Genomic DNA, 26508 nt, shown 5'->3' on the forward strand with positions numbered 1-26508 from the left:
ATTGGTACATTTTCACAGAAAGAACATGAACCAAGAGCAGAAAGTCAAGAACTGAGTCTTCTAGAATGTCCACAAATAAAGGGGAAAAAGGAGGAAGCACAGTAGTCAAATAATAAATAAAACAAAAACAAAACTTTTCAAAGGAAAACCAAGAAACCAAAATACAGTGGTGTTATAAAGCTTACGTTATAAGGGCCTAGAGAATATTAAGGAAGACACAGTTGTCAATCTAGGTGATGAAAACCACTGAAGTGAATTCAAGTGTCACTGGTACCCTACAAGAGTATGTGCCCAATGTATTGCTGAACAAATGAAACCCATTACCTTAAGTACATACAGCATAGTCAAGTTTTCAAAAGAAAAATAACAAATATATATCCCCATAAATGTCTGGAGGCACATTTTTAAACATGTGCTTTGCTGTCCAAATTTTTTACCAAAAAAAAAAAAAAAATGCCACTTAAAAATACAGTTTCGGGGCACCTGGGTGGCTCAGTCCTTGAGCGTCTGCCTTCGGCTCAGGTCATGATCCCAGGGTCCTGGGATCGAGTCCCGTATCAGGCTCTCTGCTCAGTAGGAAGCCTGCTTTTCCCTCTCCCACTCCCTGCTTGTGTTCCCTCTCTCTCCGTGTCTCTATAAAAAAAAATACAGTTTCATGAAATAGAGAAAGCAGGAGCTAAACTGGAATAAGTTAAGAAAGTAAAATTGATAATGTAGTTTCACTTGTTTGGATGCTGGCTGGACTTGGCAAACATGTAAAAGACTTTTAAAGAATCTTAAGCACCTAGGACAGAAGAAATAAGGACTCTCTGAGAGCCAAAGATGGAAGACACTAAAGAAAAAGAAGAAGGAAAAAAAAAAGGTAAGGACAAATACTGGAAGAGCTGCAGAAATCAGGCCAAATAAAGAATTTACTTGGTCACGAAGGATTTTCCCATTTGTTTTCTACTATTTAAAAAAAAAAAATTGAATTTGGGGCACCTGGGTGGCTCAGTCGGTTAAGCGGCTGCCTTCGGCTCAGGTCATGATCCCAGGGTCCTGGTATCGAGCCCCGCATCAGGCTCCCCGCTCGGCGGGAAGCCTGCTTCTCCCTCTCCCTCTGCCTGCCTCTCTGCATCTCTCTGCCAAATAAATAAAATCTTTAAAAAATTTTAAAAATTAAAAAAAATGAATTTAGTTATTTTTCCAGGAATATATAATCAATTGTAATCAAATATATATTTTGAATGATGAGTTGTATCCTTCTAACCAAGATACAGGTGCAAACGAGGCTTTATTGACCTTATGGCATTCTAACTCGTTCTATAAGGTACACCTCATACTCATATAATTTGTCACTTAAGTATGTTTACTCTCTCAAATTAATTTATACTTTAATATACAGAGGGATCTTACTACCTAAACATCCTCAGTTTTACCTGTGCTGTAAGTCAAACTTTTAAAAATTCAGTTTGAAACATGAAACGATACTTGTAACTTTATCCTCTCCCCAACTCCAGGACCTGACCTTGCTAGTACAGAGATATGCTTTTTAGCATTAAACACAATTTCTACTATGACTCTAAAAGAGTCAACAGATTTTTCTAACAATTTATGATTAAGAAAGTTAAAATTTAGTTTACTTTCAATTACTTTATTTAATAATAAAGTGGGATCTCATATACCCTTTCGCCATCTTGCTTTTCCACACGTGGTTGGGTTTCTGGTGCAGGCCGAGCATCCTTATCACTACTTTCGTCCTCAAATTCAATCACACTTTGTTCAGGTTCTTCTTCCAGGAATTCTTCTGAGCTCTCTGATGTGCGTGCAGTAGATTCCAATCTAGGAAAGAAAACCACTCTTACTTGTTTTATTAAGGATGAATATAAAACTTTAGGATTGTGTTAATAAGGTAACACTTTAGAGAATCCACCAAGTGTTGTTCAGTCAACAAGTTCCAATCTTACAGGTCCAAAACCAATCTCCTCTTCTTACAAACTTGCCCTCTTTCCTACCTTATTCTCTAGTTTGAGTAGTAACACACATCTCCTCAAACATGTAAGCTAGATTCTTCTTTTACTCTAACCGTATCTCATTGGCTCTCATTCTATTAGAATGAATACACATCCCAAGTTACCTGAGACAGTCCAGTTCATAGCTTTTGTCCCAGCGTTGCCATAATCACTAATAATGCCCCTTTCATTCTCAAAGATACCAGTTTGGACAATAAATGATACAGTTTTGTTCTACCTCCAAAATGCCTTTCAAACATATCCCTAATTTTCTGTTCCCATTTTCATGGCGCTCCTTCAGGCCCCAACTCTCTCTGGACCACCGTAACTTTGTCCCAACTCATCTTTGAACTTGCAGTACATCATTCTTTAGTAAAGCTGTGAGAGCTCTGTTTATAATATACCCATCTGCACCTGTGACAGTCCAGCTCAGCAAATTCTGATGGTTCTCTACAACTTAGAGAATAAAGTGTATCTCCTTACAAAGCCTAACATGACCAGACCCTCATATATATCTATATCTGTATTTTTTAACACCTGAAATCATCAAACATTTATTATCTTGTTTCTGTGGGTTAGGAATCCAGGTGTGGCTTACCTAGGGATCTCTGGCTCAAGGTCTCATGGAGTTGCAATCAACCCAGCTACTGGGGATGCAGTCTCGTCTGAAGGTCCAATTGGCAGTGCTCCCTGCAACCATCCCAAGCTCTCACTCATGTGGTTGCTGGCAGCATTCAGCTCTTCATGCAGGCTAATAGACTGAGGGCCCAATTCCTTGGGGACTGTTGTCACATGGTACCTCCTCATGGGGCTGCTCACAGTATGGCTACTTGCTCCCCCCGCATGAGTTATCTTGCTGGGCCTCATCCACCAGGCAATGGAGGTCGTCTTGCTCATCATATTGCCAAATACTTCAATGAGTCACTCATGCTGCTACAATGCCTGTGGCCTGGGACCTAGACTCTCATATTTTTATTTCCTGCTAGATGGTAACATTTACATTACACATCAGTTATCCTTATTAATATTCCTCTTTGCTTTTTGCCTTTGCTCATGCTATATCTGCACGGTGTAATACAGTAGCCATAACACGTGTCATGATTTACATTAATTAAAATTAAATGAAATTAAAAAGTCAGTTCGTAAGCTGCACTGGCCATACTTGAAGTGTTCAATGGGCATACTAAGTAGGGCTGCCGTCTTAGGCAGGGCACATAAAGTACATTTTCATCATCACAGTAAGTTCTCTGGACAACCCTCGTATACATCAGGGGTCAACAAACTATTCCTTTAGGTTTTATGGGCCATATGGTCTCTGAACAACTACTCAACTCTGCCATTGTAATGCAAAAGCAACCATACAAACATCTAAGATATGGAAGTGTTACAATAAAGTTTTATTTACAATAGGTAGTGGGTCAGATTTGATCTACAGACCATAGTTTGTGGACTCCCCCGACTAGAACATCTTCTCTCTCGACTCTGCTTGTTGAGTTTCATCTTCTCTTTCAAGCCCTGGCCCAAATGCTTAATCTCTCTATCCCCTCAATTAGATTCAATCAAATCTCTACTCTGCATCTACACCACTTTGCACTTCTATTATTGTACCATCACAATCTACCTTGCAGTGTTCTTAACCTGTGTCACAGGTATAGCTAGCGAATTAGAAACCACCAGGCAGTCAATTCTTCAAGGGCAAAGATGAAATTTTGTTCTTCATAATAGCTGAGTAAGCATTCAAGCATGTAGTCTTACTGTTACCGTTCTATTTATGAAAAACAGGGGGCGCCTGGGTGGCTCAGTCGTTAAGCGTCTGCCTTCAGCTCAGGTCATGATCCCAGGGTCCTGGAATCGAGCCCCGCATCGGGCTCCCTGCTCGGCGGGAAGTCTGCTTCTCCCTCTCCCACTCCCCCTGCTTGTGTTCCCTCTCTCGCTATGTCTCTCTCTGTCAAATAAATAAATAAAATCTTTAAAAAAAGAAAAACAGAAAAACAAAATCCTACAATAATTCTGGGATGTTCAATATAAATGCACTGTTATATTCCCTTCTAAAAAGGGTATTACATCAAAATGTTACACAGGAGGAAAGCTAATTATCCAACCTCTTATCTTTCACATTACTAGATTTAAATATTTAAATAGTTATATTTGCCTTTAACATGAATTTTTCACTAAAATAGAATTTACATAATTACACAATTATCCAAATTTAAAATTATTTACATAATTACATTAGCATAGCTACAAAATTTTCTACTTGAGTAAAATAATTTCACAGATAAAACAGCAAACCAATGAATGGTTAACTCAGGAACAACTGGTAGGGCTATTATGACAAAAAAGTCTAGTTTTACTATAAAATTTGAAATCTTGCTTTCTTTAAGGTTCCCAGGAAGATAGAGGATAAGGATTTGACCCCAGTGTTCTACTGATTCAGCTGGCTATTAAGTTCCTAGAGGATGGGACTGAACCACTTATGGTTATTGCTAATTTGTGTTATATCCAGTAACCCAGTAAAATGAATCCATTATACAATAAAACTTAGGGTTTTTAAAAAATTGACTAAACCTCAGCATTACTAAAAATTATAGCTACTGTCAAAGTTGGGATAATATAATCACTAGAATATTCTCTTGGATTTTCAAACATGAGAGATTAAATTGTGGATTTATTTTACTCTCTTACTAGCAACTTCTCCCTGTAATATGTCAAAGTGAGTACAATCAGTAATCCTGTAGAAGAATTCAAATACAAACTCTTACACCAAGGATATGTGCTACACAAACAATATATAATAACAACTTCCATCTTAAATACTAAATACTAGTAACATGAAAATAAGAAGGGGCACCTGGGTGGCTCAGTTGGTTAAGTCTAACTTCGGCTCAGATCATGATCCCAGAATCATGGGATCAGGCTCCCTACTTAGCGGGGAGTCTGCTTCTCCCTCTCTCTCTGCCCCTCCCCGCTTGTGCTCTCTCTCTCAATTAAATAAAACCTTTACAAAAATATGGAAGTAAGAATAACAAAATAATGAGAGTAAAATAACCAATACTTTACTTGTTTATTGAAGCTGTAGGTGAAGTCTGGGACGTTTTTTCATCTTCTCCTTGAGAACTACTAAATTCAGAATCCTGAAACCGCTTCCCAATCTTTGGCCGCTTCAGATGACTACTTCGAGTACGAGTGGAAACTGGTGTTTTATCATGACCTGAGAAAAAACAGCAGAACTACAATTAATTCAGTATGATCCTGAAAGGATTATCTGTTACAATACACAGAAATCTAAGAACTATGCTAGCTTACATATATTCCCACAATTACACATTTCTTTCTATCAGGCCAAAAAACAATTGTCAGTCTTTTTTTCTAAATTATGGAATAACTTCACATTATTCATCCCTCCCATTTTCATATTGCCCTGAGCTCTGCAATGTATTTTTGCATTTTCACTTATATTTTCTCCCAATACTCTCGGGACATAAACAAGGCAGACATCACTCTCCCTATTTTACAGGTTAAGGAAATGAGGAAAAAAGAGGTGTGATAGCTTACTCTGTTCACACAGCAAGACCAGTAGTGGTGGCGTTGTAACTCAGCTCTAGATCTTAGAGTGGGATGAGTGTTCACTTACTCTAAGAGACATCTCCCACCCCTAAATTCTAAGCATCTCACATACTGGTAGATTAGCTCAATTTCTTACCTTCAGAAGTACTTGCAAAGGCATCTTTTAGAGAGTCAATCTAAAATAGAAATACAGATTAAAACCAAAAGTTTTAGATCGTTTTTTCTCCCTATGAATCTACTTTAGTCAGTGTCAAAGAAAATCTTGTGAAACATTTTTCAAATAGTACTTTTGGTATTCACTAGTCACCATTCAAGGAAATTTACTGAAGAAATTAAAAGGTGCTGTTACAGCCTCAGTTCATCCTGAGGCTGAGCCCTTACCAATCCATCTCATATGTTACAGGCAACTCACTGGAGGTTCCTAGTGTCCTGTCCTGGGCAAGCCCCTCTTCTCTGTCCGTACCCTCTCCCTGTGTAATTTTATCTACTACCTTTACTTCAACATCTATTTGCTGATGAATCCAGATAGACAATTTAATCTCCCCAACTTCTTTCCTGATTTCCAAAGCTCTTTTTTAAAGGAAATATGGACTCCATCTAATTTCACAACCAACCTGTTCCAAACTGAACTTGTATTATTCTCTGTCTTGGTTAATGGCAATAACAGTTCAGTCAGCCATTCTGGCCAAAAACCTGTAAGTCAGTAATGATTTCTTCTTAACCTTCATTCAGTGAACTGGAAAGCCTGTCAATTCTGACTGAAGAATCTCCCAAAACTGCCCCCTCCTTCGTATTACCGATGCTTTCGTTTAGGCCTTTTTCATCTTTAATGTGAATTACTCCGAGAGCCTCATCCCTGGTACCCCTTGCTCTAATCACATGCTCTATAATCCCCTCCAATCTGATGACAGAGATGCTTCCAAATCACAAATGGTGCTACTCTTTTGCTTTAAAAAAAGCCAGAAACAAAACCTTTAATGGTTTATCACTGCCTAGAATATAAATTCACAACCTCTTCAAAACCAAATGCCTCTTACATATCAAACATGCCATTTTCTTTCACACCTGTTTGGTTTTGGTTTTGTTTTTTTTTTCCACAGGCTAGCATTTGGAATGCCCTAACCCTTGTCACAAAACTCACACCTGCCCTTTGCAAGTCAGCTTGGTTGCTACCTCACCTATTCCACTCCTGGGGTAGAGTTACTCATACTCTGCTACGTACCTTCAAACACTTGCTATTTGCTCTATTAAGGGAATTATAATACTGTAGTTTATTTTATGTTTCCAATAATGGACCATCTACTTCTCCCATGCTTGTAAGAACCATATCTTTGTACATCCAGTGCTTGCCACAGTATCTATTACATAAACTACTATTCATTCATTCATCACACACTTAATGAAACCCTACAACACAACAGGCACAGAGACTTTAAGAAGGTCTACTGAGAGGACACAAACAAGGATAAACTGTGACAGATAAGATAAAAATCCTGTCTTCAAGAAGCCTGTAGTTGAACTAGACAAGGTAACACACAAAAGAAATCAATTAAAAAAGGTTCAAAGAGTGTAAGAGAAGTACATGTAATGTTTTATGTCACAAAATAGGAAAAAGCAAGTAGAAATACCATCATCACCTAGAATAAATCATATAGTGATTGTTTCAGTTTATCTCAAAACATCAAGTTGTACAATTTTTGTCAATTATACCGCAGTAAAGCTAAAAACAATGTGGTTAAAATACACAAACAAAACCATTTTCCCATTTGGTTAGCAATAAAAAGATAAAATAGTTTAATGTGAGAAATATTTTCCTTGAACTAATTAAAATCTTAAAGTAATTTGAAGAACATGAATTTCTATAATGAAAGAAAACTGAATTTATGCTGCCAATCTTATGACATGGTTTAATATATATTCTCATTTACACAGCTCATTTAAAATTATTTGGCTTATCATTAAGGTAAATCATTGCTCTCACCACATTTTGGGAAAAGATTTTTTTCTACATTCCCCGATTTTATGATGTAGGACCAATACTAAATAAATTTAAGTATATCTGAGGAATTTGGATCACAATATAATCAAACCCAGGCTTACCATTTAGTTTGGTTCCAAATGTAGAAAAAAATAAAAACAAAAAAATCTAACTCCTTAAAAGTAATTATATGATTTATATTATCCTTAAAAAGGTTTCCAAAAAGTTCAGTCAACATTCACGCTAATTAAGTCAGGAATAAGAGGCACAAGTAATTCCCCAAAGCACTTGTCCCTGAAAGGTTTACCTAGTACTTTAAAAGTGCATTACATTCTACAAAGACCTAGCATAGATAGACTCAAACTTTCCACAATAACTTCATAACCTTTGACCTATTCCTAATTTCACCTCTAGAAATTTATCAGTGCAATGAAAGAATTACATAGGCAAAAAGATGCATGTATAAATGTGTTCACTGCTGGGTCACTTATGCAAAAAACTTAAGTATAGTATGTTAAAGAAATAAACAATGGTATTTACATAGAATAGTACACTGCTATTTAACAATGTTTTAAAACAATAATGCCATGGAAAATGCTTATAATATTATGTTAATGGAGGAAAAACAGAAGCAGCACAACAGAAAACAAAAATGTATACAGATACATGTTTTATAATATATATAAAATACAAATACAAAAATGTTAACAGTTGCTATATCTGGGGTAGTGGGATTACAGATTTTTATTTTCTTCTATATTATTTTGTGTGATTCCAAATTATTTTTCAAAGAAAATTAAGTCCTTAGTAAGCCATTAACAGGAGATACCAAGAAAACTAACACAGTAAAAATTTTAAAATTATGTAAAACTTGATGAATAAACTTTAACATTTACAAAATTAAATATTAGCTGAATCTAGTTTAAAGAACAGAAAAATTATTTCCTACAATAAACATACAGTGTACCTACAGTTAGCTGCATCTCACTAGACTGATTGTCTTCAGTTTCTGCTTCATATTCTGGAACAGATGAAAGACCATACTCTCCACACATAGGTCTTTTAGCTTCATTTTGAGAAACTGCTGTGTACAGAAGAATTTTAAAAATTGTAACCCAATCAGTATTTGGTTTTAATTGTAACATGGTTTGTCCTGATTTGCCCAAAAGTCCTGAATAGCATCCTGAACAGAAGGGTGCGGAAAATCTAGGTGTGGAATATCTCCTTAACCAATATGTTATAATGAAACGTTGCAATTATAAAGTATTAGTTATCTGTATTTAGTGACTTTGAGGAAAGATGCATGAAACCAGGGACTACTCTTTAATTCCTTGACGCCTAGTCTATGCTGACTAGGTATTTGTGTTTCCTTCTTACCCACCAATTCCTAGAATGTTAGATTCTGCTGGGCTATTATAATTCTAGGTCCTCTTATTCTTAGTGACTCAAATGTTAATACATAACAAAAATTCAAACTTTAGAAAAGAGGATCTGTTACTAGAGAGGTCACATTACAATATACTATAACTCTGGACTAAGAGACACAAACATTAAAAGGCTCTGCTCTTTAAGCTTGACATGTGTTCCAACTTGAAACCTATAATTCTTACCTGAAATTTTAAGTGTTTCTCTCTGTAATGCTCTGGTGACTGGTATTCGCTGGTACCAGTGTCCAACACCTTCAACCTCCCAAAGGAGTTCATGGTCTCCCGGATACTTTTCAAAGTACTGCTTGCAAGCTGAAAAATACATTCAGAATTTTCTAGAAATCCCAAATATCAACTGTTTTAGAAAACAGAAAAGAAGATAGACAGTAAGCTGCCCAAATCACTTAACGGGGCTAGGATAACACCAATGCAACTCAAATACACATCAGTCTCATTAATGAAAATTTTAACATGAACAAACAAAAAAAAATCCTATTAAAAGATGTGCTTCACCTTTAAGGAAAAAATTACTAATTATTACCAAGGGGCATAAAATTAGAATAAAATGATTATTAGACTCAATAGTATAAAACCACCAATTCTCACCAATTATTTGGTAAATTCCATGCAATTCTAAACAAATACCCAACAAGTTTATTTTTTAGGGGAATTTGTCAAAACTTGACCCCAACTTCAAAATGGAGAAAAAAGGGTTAAGAAAGGATATGGAAAGAAGAAAAGGAAAAAGAAAAGTTAAAATACCAGGGGAAAAAAGCCCACCAGAAGAGAAGCACACATACACTAAAAACCTGGCAAATGACAGAGGAGGCATTACATCTCAGTGTAGAGTAGACCCACTATCAAAATAATAATGCTAGAACAAAAATCCATATAGAAGAAAATAAAGTCAGATCCTGAGCTCACATCAACACCATTCACAAAATTAAATTCCAGATGGATTCTAAGACCTACTAAGAAAAGCAAACTGTTTAAAAGAAAACGTAAGAGAATACCTCCCGGACATAAAGGTGCTAAAAGATTTCTCATGAAAGACACAAAATCACAATCCATAATGAAATATTATGATAAACTTGTTAAAGTTTAAAATTTCTATCAGGGGGCGCCTGGGTGGCTCAGTCGTTAAGCGTCTGCCTTCGGCTCAGGTCATGATCTCAGGGTCCTGGGATCGAGCCCCGCATGTGGCTCTCTGCTCGGCAGGGAGCCTGCTTCTCCCTCTCCCACTCCCCCTGCTTTTGTGTTCCCTCCCCCACTGTGTCTCTCTCTGTCAAAGAAATAAAATCTTTAAAAAAATAAAAATAAAAAAAAAGTAAAACTTTCTATCAGGAACTGTGCAACAGAACTTTCTACAATGATGGAAATGTCCTGTATCAGCAGTGTCCAATACAGTAGCCACTAGCCACATGTGGCTACTGAAGAAATGAATGTATAATTTTAATTAAATTGAAATTAAATCTGGGCTGCATAGTTTTATACTAAAAAGATACCATAAAGGCAGAGATTAGGAGATTTTCAGAATAAAACAAAAAAGATTAGTATTCTCAGCATATTAAAAAATCCTAAAATTGCAAGATAAAATGATCCCAAAAAGAAACTGGCAGATGCTATGAAAAGGAAATGTACATATAATGAAACTTGGAAGGTCACTTAACAAAGGTAAAGACAGCAAACCTCACTAGCTGCCAGGGAAATGCAAGATGAAACAACTAGATACCATTTTCACACCCATCTGATAACCCAAGCATCCAAAGAATAAGGAAAATGGAAACTCCCACTTTCTCGTGTGAGAATAATTTTGCAATAGTTAGTAAAGCTGAAAAGACATATTGTATGCTCCAATTCTACTACCGGGTATATACCCTAATGACGTACACATATGCACAAGAAGACTTCTATAATATTCATTACAGGGCTGTTTTTAAACAGGGGTGGGGAGTTCAACCTAAGAGCCCATCATTAACGGATACATGAATAAATTATAAAATGTATACAATAAAATACTACGCAGAAGCTACAACAAATTACAGCTATATATTAACAATGATAAATCTATTAAAAAGATCAGTAAAAAAACAAGTTAGTATATGTACAAATGATGTCATTTATATAAAGTTTAAAAACACATTAAACAAAATGATGCAGCCTCTGTGGAAAACAGTTTGGCAATTCCTCAAGAAGTTCAACACAGAATTACCATATAACTCAGCAATTCCACTCTCAGCTATAGAGCCAAAAGAACAGAAAGCAGGGACTCGAACAGTTATCTGTACACCAGTGCCCATGGCAACATTGTTCACAATAGCCAAAAGGTAGAAAGAACCCAACTGTCCATCCATCAGAAGATGAATGGATGAATGAATGAAATGTAACATGTACACACAATAAAAATACACACCATAAAAAGGAAAGGATTTTTTTGAAGATATGAGAGAGAGAACGTGCATGGACGAGTAGGGGGAGGGGCAGAGGGAGTGAGAGAATTTTCAAGCAGACTCCCCACTGAGCAAGGATCCAGACACAGGGCTTGATCCCACAACCCCAAGACTGTGACAGGAGCCAAAATCAAGAGTCAGCTGTGGGGTGCCTGGGTGGCTCAGTCAGTTGAGTGTCCGACTCTTGGTTCTGGCTCAGGTTGTGTGACATCAAGCTGCATATAGGGCTCCACGCTCAGGGTAGAATCTGCTTGGGTTTCTCTCTCCCTCTCCCTCTGCTCCTCCCTGCTCTCTATGCGTGCACACACTCTCTTTCTCAAATAAATAAATCTTCAAAAAAAAAAAAAGTCAGCCACTTAACCAACTGAGCCACCCACGCACCCCAGGAAAGAAATTTTTATATATGCTACAACATGGATGATTCTTAAATACCATGCTAAGTGAAATAAGACACACATAGAACAAATATTGTATGATTCCACTTCTATAAGGTACCTAGAATAGGCAAATTCATAACAGAGAATGAATGTGACTAATGCCACTGAATTGCACATCTACAAATAGTTCAAATGATAAGTAATATGTTATATGTATTATAGCACCCAAAAAACTTGAAAAATTCTAAAATAAAAAAGCAAACTAGGGGCACCTGGCTGGCTTAGTCAGTAGAGCATGCAACTCTTGATCTTGGGGTTGTATGTTTGAGCCCTACATTGGTTGTGGAGATTACTTAAAAATAAAATCTTTAAAAATTGGGACACCTGGGTGGCTCAGTCAGCTAAGTGTCTGCCTTCGGCTCAGGTCATGATCCCAGGGTCCTGGGATCGAGCCCCACACTGGGATCCCTGCTCAGTGGGGAGCCTGCTTCTCCTTCTCCCTCTGCCTACCGCTCCCCCTGCTTGTGTGCACTCTCTGACAAATAAGTAAAATCTTTATAAAAATAAAATAAAATAAAAATAGAACAACCTTATGATCTAGTAACTGCACTACTGGGTATTTACCCAAAGAATATGAAAACACTAATTTAAAAGGATATATGCATGCCCATGTTTACTGCAGCATTATTTACAATTAGCCAAGATATGGAAGCAGCCCAAGTATCCAATGACAGATCAATGGATAAAGATGTGGCATGTATATACCATGTCATATTACTTATCCATCAAAAAGAATGAAACCTTGCCATTTGCAACAACATGGATGGATCTAGAGGGTAGAATGCTAAGCAAAGTCAGTCAGTCAGAGAGAGAAATACCATATGATTTCACTCATATATGGAATTTAAGGAAACAAAGGAGAAAAAATAGACAAACTGAAAAATAGACTCTTAAGTATAGAGATCAGATGGTTACCAGAGGGGAGGTGGACAGGGGGATGGGTGAAACAGGTGGGGATTAAGAGTACACTTATCTTGGGGCACCTGGCTAGCTCAGTCAGTAGAGCATGTGACTCTTCATCTCAGGGTTTAAGTGCAAGCCCCACATTGGGCGTATAGAGATCACTTAAAAATAAAATCTTTAAAAATAAAAATAATTAAAAGAGTACACTTATGCTGATGAGCACTGGAATTAAAACTTTTAAAAATGTAAAAAAAAAAACCCTCACATATTAGCTTCTAGAGAATTGACACCATTATCTTATTTTCTGTCCAACAATATAATTGTATAATAATTGTATGATTTTGTTCAAACCAGTTAGCATTTACATATTCTCCACAGAGTTCTTAGAATTAACATTGGAAAAAATGTATACATTCAGGAATTTTATCTCTTTTGTTGCCATTATAAATATTGCGTTCCCTTACTTTATTTCTTCTAACTAGTGGTTATATACATGAAACATACTGACTTACTTATGTATTAATTTTGTACCTAGCCACAACACTAAATTTCTAGTAACTCCAGAGTTCATTTTCTTGAGTTTTAGAGAATCTGCTTCTTTGTTAGGGCCCAGACTGGAAGCCTTGCGTGATCTCTACCAACAAAAGTACATCTTTCCTCCTCTAAATCTTATGGTGCTTTCCCTATAGTGCTCTTAAGCTCCTTAAAGTGTGTTCTACTTTATAATCTATCTCTTTTAGGTTTTCATTTTAACACCAGCTTAGACTCTTGAGTTCCTTGTGCACAAATTCCATGACTATTTCTTCTACAACAGCACTCTGTCTAGTTCTTTGCACAGAATGAATGTGCTAAATAAATGGCTGTGAAAAGGTTCTATGAGGCAGAGAATGTTAAAATAGTTTGGAGACATTTAGCATTAGGGAATATCTGTAGAAAAGTGTAGGGTCCATATTGTAAAGCTTAGGCTTTAAAAGAATTTTACTGCAAGGGTAAATGTCTTAGTGCTGCATGTACAATGTTAGTAAGTAGAAGGCTATTCCTTAACCAGTTCCACAACTTGTTAAGGAATAGCCAGTGCTGCTTAGCTGGTAGATGTTCTTTCTTGTGGAACAGACAAATCTGAATTGGAAGCTTCAACTCTAGTCACCTTTCCTAAAGTGCTCCTTTTGGACCTCATACTGACTACGTAAGGCATTCCCCCCTGTTTTAGTCATTAAATTCAGACAAACAACTCAATGTGCCTATCGTGCTTGTTTTCTCCAGCTTCTCCCTTTTTAACAGGTATGGAAACTAAAACCAAAAAACGTGAGACATGTTTTATATGCTTATACATACAGGAAAAAAAAAAGAATAGTATCCTAGTGTCAATGTATTCATTATCCAGATTAACAATTATTAAAGTTTTGCCATACTGTTTTAATTTAGTTCTAGGGAGAACTAAATAAAACCTTGTAGATACAGTCGATGTTCTCTTCAGACCCCTCCCTGATCCCATTGCCCTTTCTCCTTTTCTCCCCAGAGACAACGGTGTTCCTGAAGTTGTTGCATATCCTTCCTGTCCACGGTTTCATACTTAGATCTATGTCCATAAACACTATAAAGCATTATTTAGTTTGCCTCTTTGCTTTCAGCAATATGCCCCGGATAGTTCTATTTTAATTTTTTGAGGAACCTCCAGTTTTCCACAGTGTCTGCGCTAGTTTGCATTCCCACCAACAGTGCAAGCAGGTTACTTTTTCTCCACATCTTCGCCAACCCTTGAGTTTTTTATTTTAGCCATTCTGACAAGTGATATCTCATTGTAGTTTTGATTTGCATTTCCCTGATGATGAGCGATATTCAGCATCTTTTCATGTGTCTGTTGGCCATCTGCATGTCTTCTTTGGAGAAATGTCTGTTCATGTCCTCTGCCCATTTTTAACTGGATTGTGTTTTTTTGTGTTAAGTTGTATAACAGATGTCATTTGCAAATATCTTCTCCCATTCTGTAGGTTTTCTTTTCGTTTTGTTGGTTGTTTCCTATGCTGTGCAAAAGCTTTTTATTTTGATGCAGTCCCAATAATTTATTTTTGCTTTTGTTTCCACTGCTTCACGAGACAGATCTAGAAGGATGTTGCTAAATCCAACATCAGAGAAATTACCTCCTGTGTTCTCTTATAGGATTTCTATGGTTTCAGGTCTCACATTTAGGTCCTTGGTCCACTTTGAGTGTACAATGTACAAAAGTGGTACAGTTTCATTCCTTTGCATGTTGATGTCCAATTTTTCCAATACTATCTGTTGAAGAGACTGTTTCTCTCCCATTGCATGTTCTTGCCTCCTTTGTCAAAGATTAACTGACCATAAGTTGTGGGTTTATTTCCAGGCTTTATATTCTGTTTCACTGATCTATGTGTCTATTTTGGTGCCAGTACCATACTCTTTGGATTACTACAGCTTTGTAATGTAACTTGAAGTCTGGAATTGTGATACCTCCAGTTTTGTTTTTCTTTTCCAAGATTGCTTTGGCCATTCGAGGTCTTTTGTGGTTCCATACAACCTTTCAGATTGTTTTCCTGTGAAAAATGCTGTCGGTATTTTGATGGGAATTGCATTTAAATCTGTAGATTGCTTTAGATAGTATGGACATTTTAACATATTTTTCTTCCAATCCATGAGCATCGAATGTCTTTACATTTCTTTGTGCCATCTTCAATTTCTTTCATCAGTGTTTATAAGTTTTCAGAGTACAGGTCTTTTTCACCCCTTTGGTCAGATTTATTCCTAGATATTTTATTATTTGTGGTGCAATTATAAATGGGATTGTTTTATTTGCTCTTTCTGCTGCTTCATTATTAGTGTATAGAAATACAATAGATACCTGCACATTGATTTTGCATCCTGCAACTTCACTGAATGCATTTATCAGTTCTAAGAGATTTCTTTTTTAAGATTTTATTTTTAAATTGTCTCTAGACCCAACATGGGGCCCAAACTTTCAACCCCAGTATCAAGAGTCACATACTCCACTGACTGAAGCACTCCTATTGGTTCTAATAGTTTTTTGGTGGATCTTATATTAGGGGCTAATATATAAGTTTAAAAGTAATTCCAATAAAATCACAACAAAACTTTTTTTTAATCTAGTAAGTGGATTCTGAAGTCTATACAGGAAAACAAGCAAGGTCAGAAATATGAAATGGGGGAGAAGACTAGTCCTTTTAGATAACCAAAAGCTAAAATAAATATAAGAGTGAGGTACTGGAACTTAAAAGATTAATAAAAATAAATTGGCAAATAAGAAATATACATAAACAGAGCGCCCGGGTGGCTCAGTTGGTTAAGCGTCTGCCTTCAGCTCAGGTCATGATCCCGGATTCCTGGGATGAGCCCCGTGTCGGCTCAGTGTAGTCTGCTTCTCCCTCCCCATGCCCCCCTCCCCACTGCTCCTGAGCTTGCATGCTCTCTCTCTCCCTCCCTCTCAAATGAATAAAATCTTGAGAAAAAAAAGGAATATACACATATACATATACAAATTTAATGTATGATCTAGATTAAGAATTTGGAAACTTTTTCAAAAACTAATGATGTAATGTATGGTGATTAACATAACAATAAAAATTTTTGAAAAAAAAGAATTTGGGAACTTTTTCTTAAAGGGGCAGACAGTAAGGATTTTAGGCTTACAGACTATATGGGTACTGTCATAACTAACCAACTCTGACATTTTAGTGCAAAAGAAGCCACAGGCAATATATAAGTGGATGAACACAGGTGTGTTTCAATATCTTTGTTTACAAAAAGAGCAGATCAGTGGACCACTGTTTGCTGACCTGATATAGATATAAATGCAAATCAGTGTAGAAGATAAATTATTCAACAAATAATATAAACCATATACCTGTCAGGTAAAATAAAGTCGGACCTGTACCTCATATGGTACATCAGGATAAATTCCAAATGGGTAAGATTCATGAGACCTTATTCATTCCACGTCTTTAGGTATTGGTACATGATAGTACTCTGTAAATCAACTTCTTACAGTTAGCTAATCATCTACTCAAACCTGAGGCCAAGCCATCCATACATGGCACTCGTTACCTATTTGGGGAATGAATAAATTATCTTTTTAAAGCTTACAATGTACAACACCATAATCTTTCCTAAATCATTAAAAATATTCATGGAAACAAGTAAAGGTCATCAAAGAATACTGGATATCTAGCAGCCTCAAGAACTACTAATTAGGGGTGCCTGGGTGGTTCAGATGGTTGGGCGTCTGCCTTTGGCTCGGGTCATGATTCCCGGGTCCTGGGATCGAGTCCCACATCGGGCTCCCTGCCCCTTGGGGAGCCTGCTTCTCCCTCTGCCTCTCTCTCTCTGTCTCTCATGAATAAATAAAATCTTTAAAAAAAACTACTAATTAAGTTGTAAGAGAAAATCAAATGGAAATCCAAGTTCTTCAAGTATAATAAACATTGTACAAGACAGAAAGCAAGAAACAGAAAATGGAGATGCCACATAAGTCTAAAATTTTCTATTTTTTTCTTTTTTTTTAAGATTTTATTTATTAATTTGAGAGAGAGCGCGCGCACATGAGAGGGGGGAGAGTCAGAGGGAGAAGCAGACTCACTGCTGAGCAGGGAGCCCGATGTGGGACTCGATCCAGGGACTCCAGGATCATGACCTGAGCTGAAGGCAGTCGCTTAACCAACTGAGCCACCCAGGCATCCCTATAATTTTCTATTTTCAATAAATTCCTTTATTTTCACACTTCAAAGAGTCTTATTCACAAAATAATACAAATGAGACCAATAAAACATTATCGGGCAATCTCCTGCCTAACCTGAAGGATCAGTGGAGCTAAAACCCACACAGACTATGCAAAAATAGTAATTCATTTGGCATTCAATTTATCATTAGAATTAGAAAAGAGTATTTTTTTTAAAAGATTTTTTTATTTATTTGAGAGAGCGGGCGCATGTGCACACAAGCAGGGGGGAGGGGTAGAGGGAGGAACAGGCTCCCCACGGGGTAAAAAGCCTGACACAAGGCTCAATCCCAGGACCCTGAGATCATGAGCCGAGCCAAAGGCAGCTGCCCAACTGACTAAGCCACCTGGGCACCCTAGAAAAGAGTAAGTATTAAGAGATTCTACCTACAGTGGGTGTGTTTACATTCCTTCCCAAATTCAGTAAAGCTATAATTAGATTTTAAGGGGAAAGCCATTTTCAGATTATCCAGTTGTATACAGGGTTCATTCCATTCTCATGTATGTATGTACACAGAAACTATGATTCAAGATGGGCACGCAACACTTGGTTCTTGTTTTCTGGATTTCTGACATTAAAAAAGGGGAGCAAACTTAGAACAAAAATATATTTTCAGTGGAAATAAACATTTCCAGTTAGACTAAAATCAATGGTAAATTCTATTTTAATAAAGTTTTCAAGTAAATTACCTTCCAGGATTAAATCTTCCTTCACTAAGAGAAAACCAGTAGTTTGGGATTTACATTTATAAATGCAAATATAAATCCACCAAGTTTTTAAATATCACAAGGTATATTCATACAATGGAATACTAAACAGCACTGAAAACGAACAGAGCTATGTGAATCCACACGATTCTCATAAACATAAATATACAAATCAAACTGCAGAATTCACACAGTATATATCATTTAAATATAATTCTTTTAAAGATTTTATCTATATATTTGCGAGAGAGCACACAAGTGGGGAGGGGTTGCATAAGGTGAGGGAGAAGCAGGATCCCCACGGAGCAGGAAGCCTGACACAGGGGCTCAATCCCAAGACCCCGGGATATAACCTGAGCCAAAGGCAGACACTTAACTGAGCCACCCAGTGCCCCAGTTTTTAAATATGTTAAACAATATGACATATTGTTGGAGGATATATAAATATGCTTTATAAGTCTAAGAGGGATGCCTGGGTGGCTCAGTTGGTTAAGCACTCAACTCTTGATTTTGGCTCAGGTCATGACCTCAGGGTCTTGAGATCGAGCCCCGCATCAGGCTCTGGGCTGGGCATGGAGCCTGCTTAAGGTTCCCTCTCTCCCTCAGCCTCAGCCCCGCCCCCGCCCCTTGTACACGTGTATGCATGCACACTTTCTCTCTCTCCCTCGCTCTCTCTCAGAAACGAAAAGTCTAAAAAATATATGGGGAGGGGAACCTGGGTGGCTCAGTGGGTTAAGTGTCTGCCTTCAGCTCAGAACATGATCCCAGGGTCCTGGGATTGAGCCTTGTGTCAGGTTCCCTGCTCAGGGGGGAACCTGCTTCTCCTTTTCCCTCTGCCATCCCCCCCATTTGTGCTCTCTGTCAAATAAATAAATAAAATCCTTAAAAAAAGAAAGAAAAATATATGGGGAAAATAAATGCCAAACTGAGGTAATACTTATTTCAGGGAAGGGAGTGAGCTAATTGGGTGGGTGTACAACTGTACTAACAATGATCCACTTCTCATGGATGCTACATGCTGGATGGTTCTTGAGTATTTGTTGTCTTATTCTTTACATCTTTTTGTATGTCTGAAATTACTTTCTTTTTTAACTTTAAAAGCTACCACAGAGAACCCAAAGAAGAAATGGTCAAAAGATCTAAATATACATTTCCCCAAAGAAGATACAGAAATGGCCAATTAGCATATGAAAAGATGCTCAACATGAAATGCAAACCAAAACTATTATAAGATGCCACTTTACACCCACAAGAATGGCTATAATCAAAAAGATAGTAACAAGTGTTGGTGAGGATATAAAGAAATTGTAACTCTCAAACACTATTCATGGGAATGTAAAATGGTACAATTGCTTTGGAAAACAGTTTGGCACTTCCTCAGAATGTTAAATATAGAGTCACCATATGACCCAACAATTCCATCCACACCTAGGTGCAGAGAAATGTCCACACAAAAACTATACAAACGTTCACAGCAGCATTATTCATAACAGCAAAAAGTGGAAACAACCCAAAATCCATCAACTGATGATAAACAAAATGTGGCATATCCATAAAACAGACTATTCATCCATAAAAAGGAATGAATACTGCTTCATTCTACAACATGGATGAACTTTAACAAAATTTATACAAAACAAAAGAAGCTAGACACAAAGGGCTTATAATATAATCATATCACATGATTACATTTCTATGAAATGTTGAGAACAGGTAAATCCATACAGAAGAAAAGAGATCAGTGATTGCTAGGGGATGAAAGAGTAGGGGAATGAAGAGTGACTACTAACTGGAGCAGGGTTTCTTTTGGGGTAATGAGCATGTTCTGGAATTAGATACTGGTTATGGTACAGCTACAAAGGTAATAGAAACCACTGAATTGTACACTTTGAGAGGGTGAATTTTATGGTATATGAATTATATTTCAACTTTTTTAAAAAGCCACCACACCTCCAAAAAGCCATACTCGTGAGATAAGGACACATTTGCAAAATGAAGCCCTTAGGGACCCAAAGAATCCAAATTTAGTTAATAATGCTATATGCACATTTACAATATTCTGCAGAAACAACTCCGAAGTGACCCTGAGAATAGTTTAACCTTTTTTAACTTAATTTACCTGTGTACATGAGAGAGGAGAGTGGATACCGCAAGCCAAGAGCATCTTCCGTAAAGGAATCAACAAAGTCCTCCAGCATATGAAGCCCAAAATCTTTGCCTCGGTATTTCTTTCTTACAAACATTGTATCAAGAACTGGCAGTTGGTAGCTTTGGGTAAGAAATGAGGCACATATGCTTCCTGCAGTCATAAAAGAAACCCAACAATTTTTCACATTAAAAGGCCATATATGTGTATATGTTGTTTAAAGAACATGAGTTAACAGTCTTTCTAAAAACGGTTAGTTTTCCTACATCAAGAGTGTTAAAGAAATTTGTCAATTTCATAATATAAGATGCTTCCCAGCTGCTATTACACATCACAATGTATACATGTGATAATGAGAAGAGCTATGTATTTTGTCAGCAGTATCATCTAATACAAGTCACTATTACCATTTTTTGAAGTATATACTAGAATATGCATTGCTGTCTACAGACTTGCACAACTTTAAAACTCATCAACTATTACATTTTAAAACTGAAAGAGTATGTGATGACTGTACACAGTATACAATGCATGAAGTACCTCACTACAACTTGAGTACCTGAACATCCATCTATCCCTTTTTCTCTAGTGAGTACAGTCTACTGTTTTTATCTACTCCATCCATGATGGCAAAGAAATCAGTTTTCCAGATTTTTAAGGACTATGGATTAGGACTAAATGGAAACATTTGTCTTAGAAATGGCTAAGTCAGCAATCTTTTTGCTGTAAATGTGTTTTTTTAAATATCCTGTATGCTTACGGTTAAACAGGAGAAATAACTGATAGTAACTAAATATGCCTCTTCTATTAAACAGCTAGGGTGATCTGTCTTTTTAAGAGCCCTGATTTGTGTTCTGACCCTCCAATTAGATATGTTTGCTCCTTTAACACATTTTAAGACAATATATAAGTTGTGGGCATCACGGTGGGGCATCCAACTGTCACAACATTAATTTTAGAAATAGTTCACAGTTATCAGTCAATATTCTACTCGTTTTGTGCCTCAAATAAAAAAATCTATTGTCTCAGTCAGATTATTCATATGATTTCAGATAATTCCAATAATGCAGTTCAAGGAAGACATAAAATTTCAGGTAACAAACATCTCACAAACTGACTTGTACCAATCATATTATTTGATGAATTGGTCAATGTAACAAGATCTTTTTTAGTTCAATGAAATAATTTGAATTATTTATGACAAAATTGGAGAATTTCAGTAACTTTCTGTAACAGTTTCTAAGACTATCAACTAATTTAAGCTTAGAATAAGTAATTCTCATTACTTAAATCTTAACTGCTGACATTCAGCTAGGGTACTTCTATGGGTTAAAAGGTCTTTTAGAATGGCTATAGTTAAAAATGCTGTATACTTGAAATTTACTAAGAAAGTACATATTCAGTGTTATCACTACAAAAAAATGGTAACTATGTACAGCAGTATCTTTTTTTTAAAGATTTTATTTATTTATTTGACAGAGAGAAACATAGCGAAAGAGGGATCACAAGCAGAGGGAGTGGGAGAGGGAGAAGCAGGCTTCCTGCCGAGCAGGGAGCCCGATGCAGGGCTCGATCCCAGGGCCCTGAGATCATGACCTGAGCCGAAGGCAGATGCTTAACAACTGAGCCACCCAGGCACCCCTGCAGCGGTATCTTTTAATTAGCTTGATTTTGGTGAGTATTTCACAATGTATACATGTATCAAATTATCAAGTTGTACATCTTAAATATGTATTACTTTTAATTGTCAATTTTACTCAATAAAGCTGAAATATATAAACAAGTAACTCGTAAGAGTCTAACAGGTAGTCTCACCAACAAGCTACTATGACCATAATTAATTTTTAATGTCTTGAAATCAGAGTTTTTCATAACTGCTGGTAGTGATTACAAAATCACAAGGGACATTATAAGCACTAGTAGTTCAAAGGAGAAAGCAAAAAGTGAAAAGTGAAAGCACTATCTAGTTCTAATTCTCAATACAGAGTCTGAGGATTTATGGCTGTTTACTATTATACACACTTAAGGTTCCTTACAAAAGTATAGTAATTATATGAAGGAAATTATCCACAATTTGATTTTTTTCACAGCAACATTTCTTCTACTAGAGAGGAGGTAAATTAAAGCATCTTATATTGTTGAAATGGTAAACTTATGGAACTAGTAGTAATCACAAAGTTTAAAGTTCTATTCTTTATTTGCCGTGTACATATTCATTGCAAAAAATGATGGCGATTCTCTCTCTTTACTTAAAAACTTACACAGTTGACCCGTGAACAACTTGGGAGTTAGGGGCGCTGACCCCCTGAGCAGCTGAAAATCCACATATAACTTTTGACTCCCCTAAACTTAACTACTAATAGTTTACTGTTTACTGAAAGCCTTACTGATAACAGTCAATTAACACATATTTTGTAAGTTATATGTATCATATACTGTGTTCTCCCAATACAGCAGGCTAGAGAAAATAAAATGTTATTAAGGAAGTCATGGGGCGCCTGGGTGACTCAGTCAGTTAAGCTGCTGCCTTCGGCTCGGGTCATGATCCCAGGGTCCTGGGATCGAGTCCCGCATCGGGCTCCCTGCTCAGCGGGGAGCCTGCTTCTCCTTCTCCCTTTACCTGCCGCTCTGCCAACTTGTACTCTCTTTCTGTCAAATAAATAAATAAAATCTTAAAAAAAAAAAAAGGTCATAAGAGGGGGATCTGGGTAGCTCAGTTGGTTAAGCATATGACTCTAGGTTTTGGCTCAGGCCATAATCTCAAGATCCTGGGATCGAGCCCTGTGTCAGCCTCCACAGTCAGTGCAGAGTCTGCTTGTCCCTCTTCCTCCTCTTCTGCTCCTCCACCCGCTCGTACTCTCAAATAAATAAAATCTTTAAAAAAAGTCATAAGAGAAAATACATTTACAGTACTGTACTGTACTTATTGAAAAATACCTACATATAGTAGACCCATGAAGTTCAAACCTATGTTGTTCAAAGGGCAACCATACTTTGTGTAAGTGTTCTATCAGTATACAAAGATATCAAATAAAGAGCAGAAAATCTTCCCATGTTACCAGAGATTCTTCAGACCCATCAACAGCTGTAGACAACAGCACAATTATCTAGTAAAGCAAAACCACAACCTAACTTAGATGAAGTTTTCGTTAAATTTACTAAATGTAATTAAATTAAATTTAGCATTGCACACGGTAGATTGAATACTTATAATCCTCAAAATTCCATCTCTGACCACCTTCTTCTTCTATATATTCTCTCTGGGAAATCTCACCTACTCCGAAGGCTTCTACCATTTATCCAAATATTGATAATCGCAAATCTTTAATTTACATAATGCATGAGACTTTTCCAAGATCAAGAATGGAAGAGCCCACATAAATTTAAATGTAACAAAAATCACACAATTGGGGCGCCTGGGTGGCTCAGTTGGTTAAGCGACTGCCTTCGCTCAGGTCGTGACCCTGGAGTCCTGGGATCGAGTCCCACATTGAGCTTCCTGCTCAGCAGGGAGTCTGCTTCTCCCTCTGACCCTCTTCCCTCTCATGCTCTCTATCTCTCATTCTCTCTCTCTCAAATAAAGAAATAAAATCTTAAAAAAAAAATCACACGATTAGTTCAATAAATACAGAAAAAACATTTGACAACATCCAACACCTTTCATGATAAAAATACTCAATGTCCTAACATGATAAAGGGACTTATGGAAAATCCACAGCTAACATCACACTTAATGGTGAAAGACTGGATGGGGTTCCTCCTAAGATCAGGAACAAAACATAACTGCTCACTCTTACTGCTTCCATTCAACACTGTACTAGAGATTCTAATTAGGCAAGAAAAAGAAATAAAAGGCAGCCAGACCAAAAAGAAAAAAATAAAACTACATTTATAGATAACATAATTTGGGATATATAAAATCTTAAGGAACCCACTAAAAAATTATTAAAACTGCTAAAAGGCAATTCAGCAAGATTGCAAGATGCAAGATCAATATACAAAACTCAATCATATTTCTATACACCAGCAATGAACAATAAAATGAAATTAAAGAAAACCATTCCAGGGGCACCTGGGTGGCTCAGTTAGTTGGGCATCTAACTCTTGATTTTGGCTCAAGTCATGGTCTTGGGGTCATGAGATCAAGCCCTGCATCAGGTTCCACAGTCAGCACAGAGTCTGCTTAAGATTCTCTCTTTCCCCCTGCCCCTTCCCCCATTCACATGCTCTCTCTCTCCCTGAAATAAAACCTTAAAAAAAACACAATTCCATTTATCACAGCATTAACAAATAATAAAATTCTTACAATTAAACAAAATAGTGCAAAACTTGTATCCACACTAAAAACTACACAGTTAGAAGAAAGAACAACATCTAAATAAATGGAAGGACATCCACATTCATGGATCAGAAGACTTAACGCTGTTAGATGTCAATATATTCCCCAAATCAGGGGCACGTGGGTGTCTCAGTCATTAAGCATCTACCTTCGGCTCAGGTCATGATCCCAGAGTCCTGGGATCGAGCCCTGCATCGGGCTCCCTGCTCCGCGGGAAGCCTGCATCTCCCTCTCCCACTCCCCCTGCTTGTGTTCCCTCTCTTGCTCTCTCTTTCAAATAAATAAAATCTTTAAAAATATATATATATTATATATTATATGTATATATTATATATTATATATATATATATATATATATTCCCCAAATTGAGCTAAAGATTCAAAATTCTCACCTAAGGGACTCCTGGGTGGCTCAGTCAGTTAAGCATCTGCCTTCAGCTCAGGTCATGATCCCAGGGTCCTGGGATCTAGTCCTGCATCGGGCTCCCTGCTAAGCAGGGAGCCCGCTTCTCCCCCTGCCTCTCCTCCGTTCATGCTCACACTCTCTCTCTCTGACAAATAAAATCTTTAAAAACAAAAACAAAAAACCCACAAAATTCTCAACTAAATCTTTTTGTGGAAATTGACAAGGTGATCCTAAAATTCATACAGAAATGCAAACAACCGCAAAAAAGCCAAAACAATCATTATAAAAAAAAAAAAGTTGAAGGACTCACATTTGTCATTTTAAAACTTACAAAGCTGCAGTAATCAAAACAGTATGGTACCCAAGAACAGTTACAAAGATCAATGGAATAGAACTGAGGGTCCAAAAACAAAACCTCTTATTTATGATCAACTGATTTTTGACAGGGTTTCCAAGGCAATTCTAGGGAAAAAGAATAGTCTTTTCATTGAATAGTTCTGAGACAACAAGATATTAACCTAGGCCAAAAAAAAAAAAATATGTTGGACTCCCTTCCTCACACCATATACACAGATTAATTGCAAGTGGATCATCAACCTGAATATAAGATCGCTATAAAACTAACACTATAAAACCCTTGGTAGAAAACATAGCAGTAGGGTGCCTGGGTGGCTCAGTTGGTTAAGCTACTGCCTTCGGCTCAAGTCATGATCCTGGAGTCCCGGGATCGAGTCCCACATCGGGCTCCCTGCTCAACAGGGAGTCTGCTTCTCCCTCTGACCCTCTTCCCTCTCGTGCTCTCTATCTCTCATTCTCTCTCTCTCAAATAAAATCTTTAAAAAAAAAAAAGAAAACATAGCAGTAAATCTTTATCACCTTGGATTAGACCAAGCTTTCTTAAATACCAAAAGTGACAAAGAAAATAAATTGGATTTCATCAAAATTTAAAAATGCTGTGCTTCAAAGGACACCATCAAGATAGTGAAAAGACAACCTTTAAAATAGGAGAAAATATTTCCGAATTATACATCCACGAGACTTGTACCTAAAATATATAAAGAATGCTTATAACTCCATAATAAAAAGACAAATAAGACCCAATTTTAAAATGGGCTAAGAATTTAAATACATATTTCTCCAAAGAAGACATACAAATGGCTGACAGGTATATGAAAAATGTTCAATGTCACCAATCAACAGGGATATGCAAATCAAAACAACAAAGTATCACTTCATACCTATCAAGATGACTATTACCAAAACAAAACAAACAAAAAAAAACAAAGATAACAAGCATTGGTGAGAATATGGAAAACTGGAAAATGGGAATATGGAAAATATGGAAAAAAAGCCTTGCACACTGTTGATGGGAATACAAAATGGTATAGCCACTATGGAAAACAGTA

General features: G+C 36.9%; 1 protein-coding gene across 2 annotated transcripts in view; it reads right to left on the reverse strand.

Annotated features, from left to right (window-relative positions):
• The window catches only part of FAM169A (family with sequence similarity 169 member A), a 49014-nt gene that overhangs the window by 3054 nt on the left and 19452 nt on the right, over nucleotides 1-26508 (reverse strand). For both annotated transcript variants that reach the window (XM_088023348.1, XM_028114432.2), the window contains 6 exons: nucleotides 20331-20510; nucleotides 9147-9275; nucleotides 8508-8620; nucleotides 5695-5734; nucleotides 5052-5202; nucleotides 1665-1821 (listed from right to left, as the gene is read on the reverse strand). In XM_088023348.1, coding sequence (XP_087879474.1) covers nucleotides 1665-1821; nucleotides 5052-5202; nucleotides 5695-5734; nucleotides 8508-8620; nucleotides 9147-9275; nucleotides 20331-20510 — 770 coding nt within the window. The remainder of the gene's footprint in view (nucleotides 1-1664; nucleotides 1822-5051; nucleotides 5203-5694; nucleotides 5735-8507; nucleotides 8621-9146; nucleotides 9276-20330; nucleotides 20511-26508) is intronic.

The sequence above is a fragment of the Eumetopias jubatus genome, unplaced genomic scaffold (assembly GCF_037043125.1).
Source record: "Eumetopias jubatus isolate StellerSeaLion01/CBP00866 unplaced genomic scaffold, mEumJub1_p1.0 scaffold_5, whole genome shotgun sequence".
Classification (NCBI taxonomy): domain Eukaryota; kingdom Metazoa; phylum Chordata; class Mammalia; order Carnivora; family Otariidae; genus Eumetopias; species Eumetopias jubatus.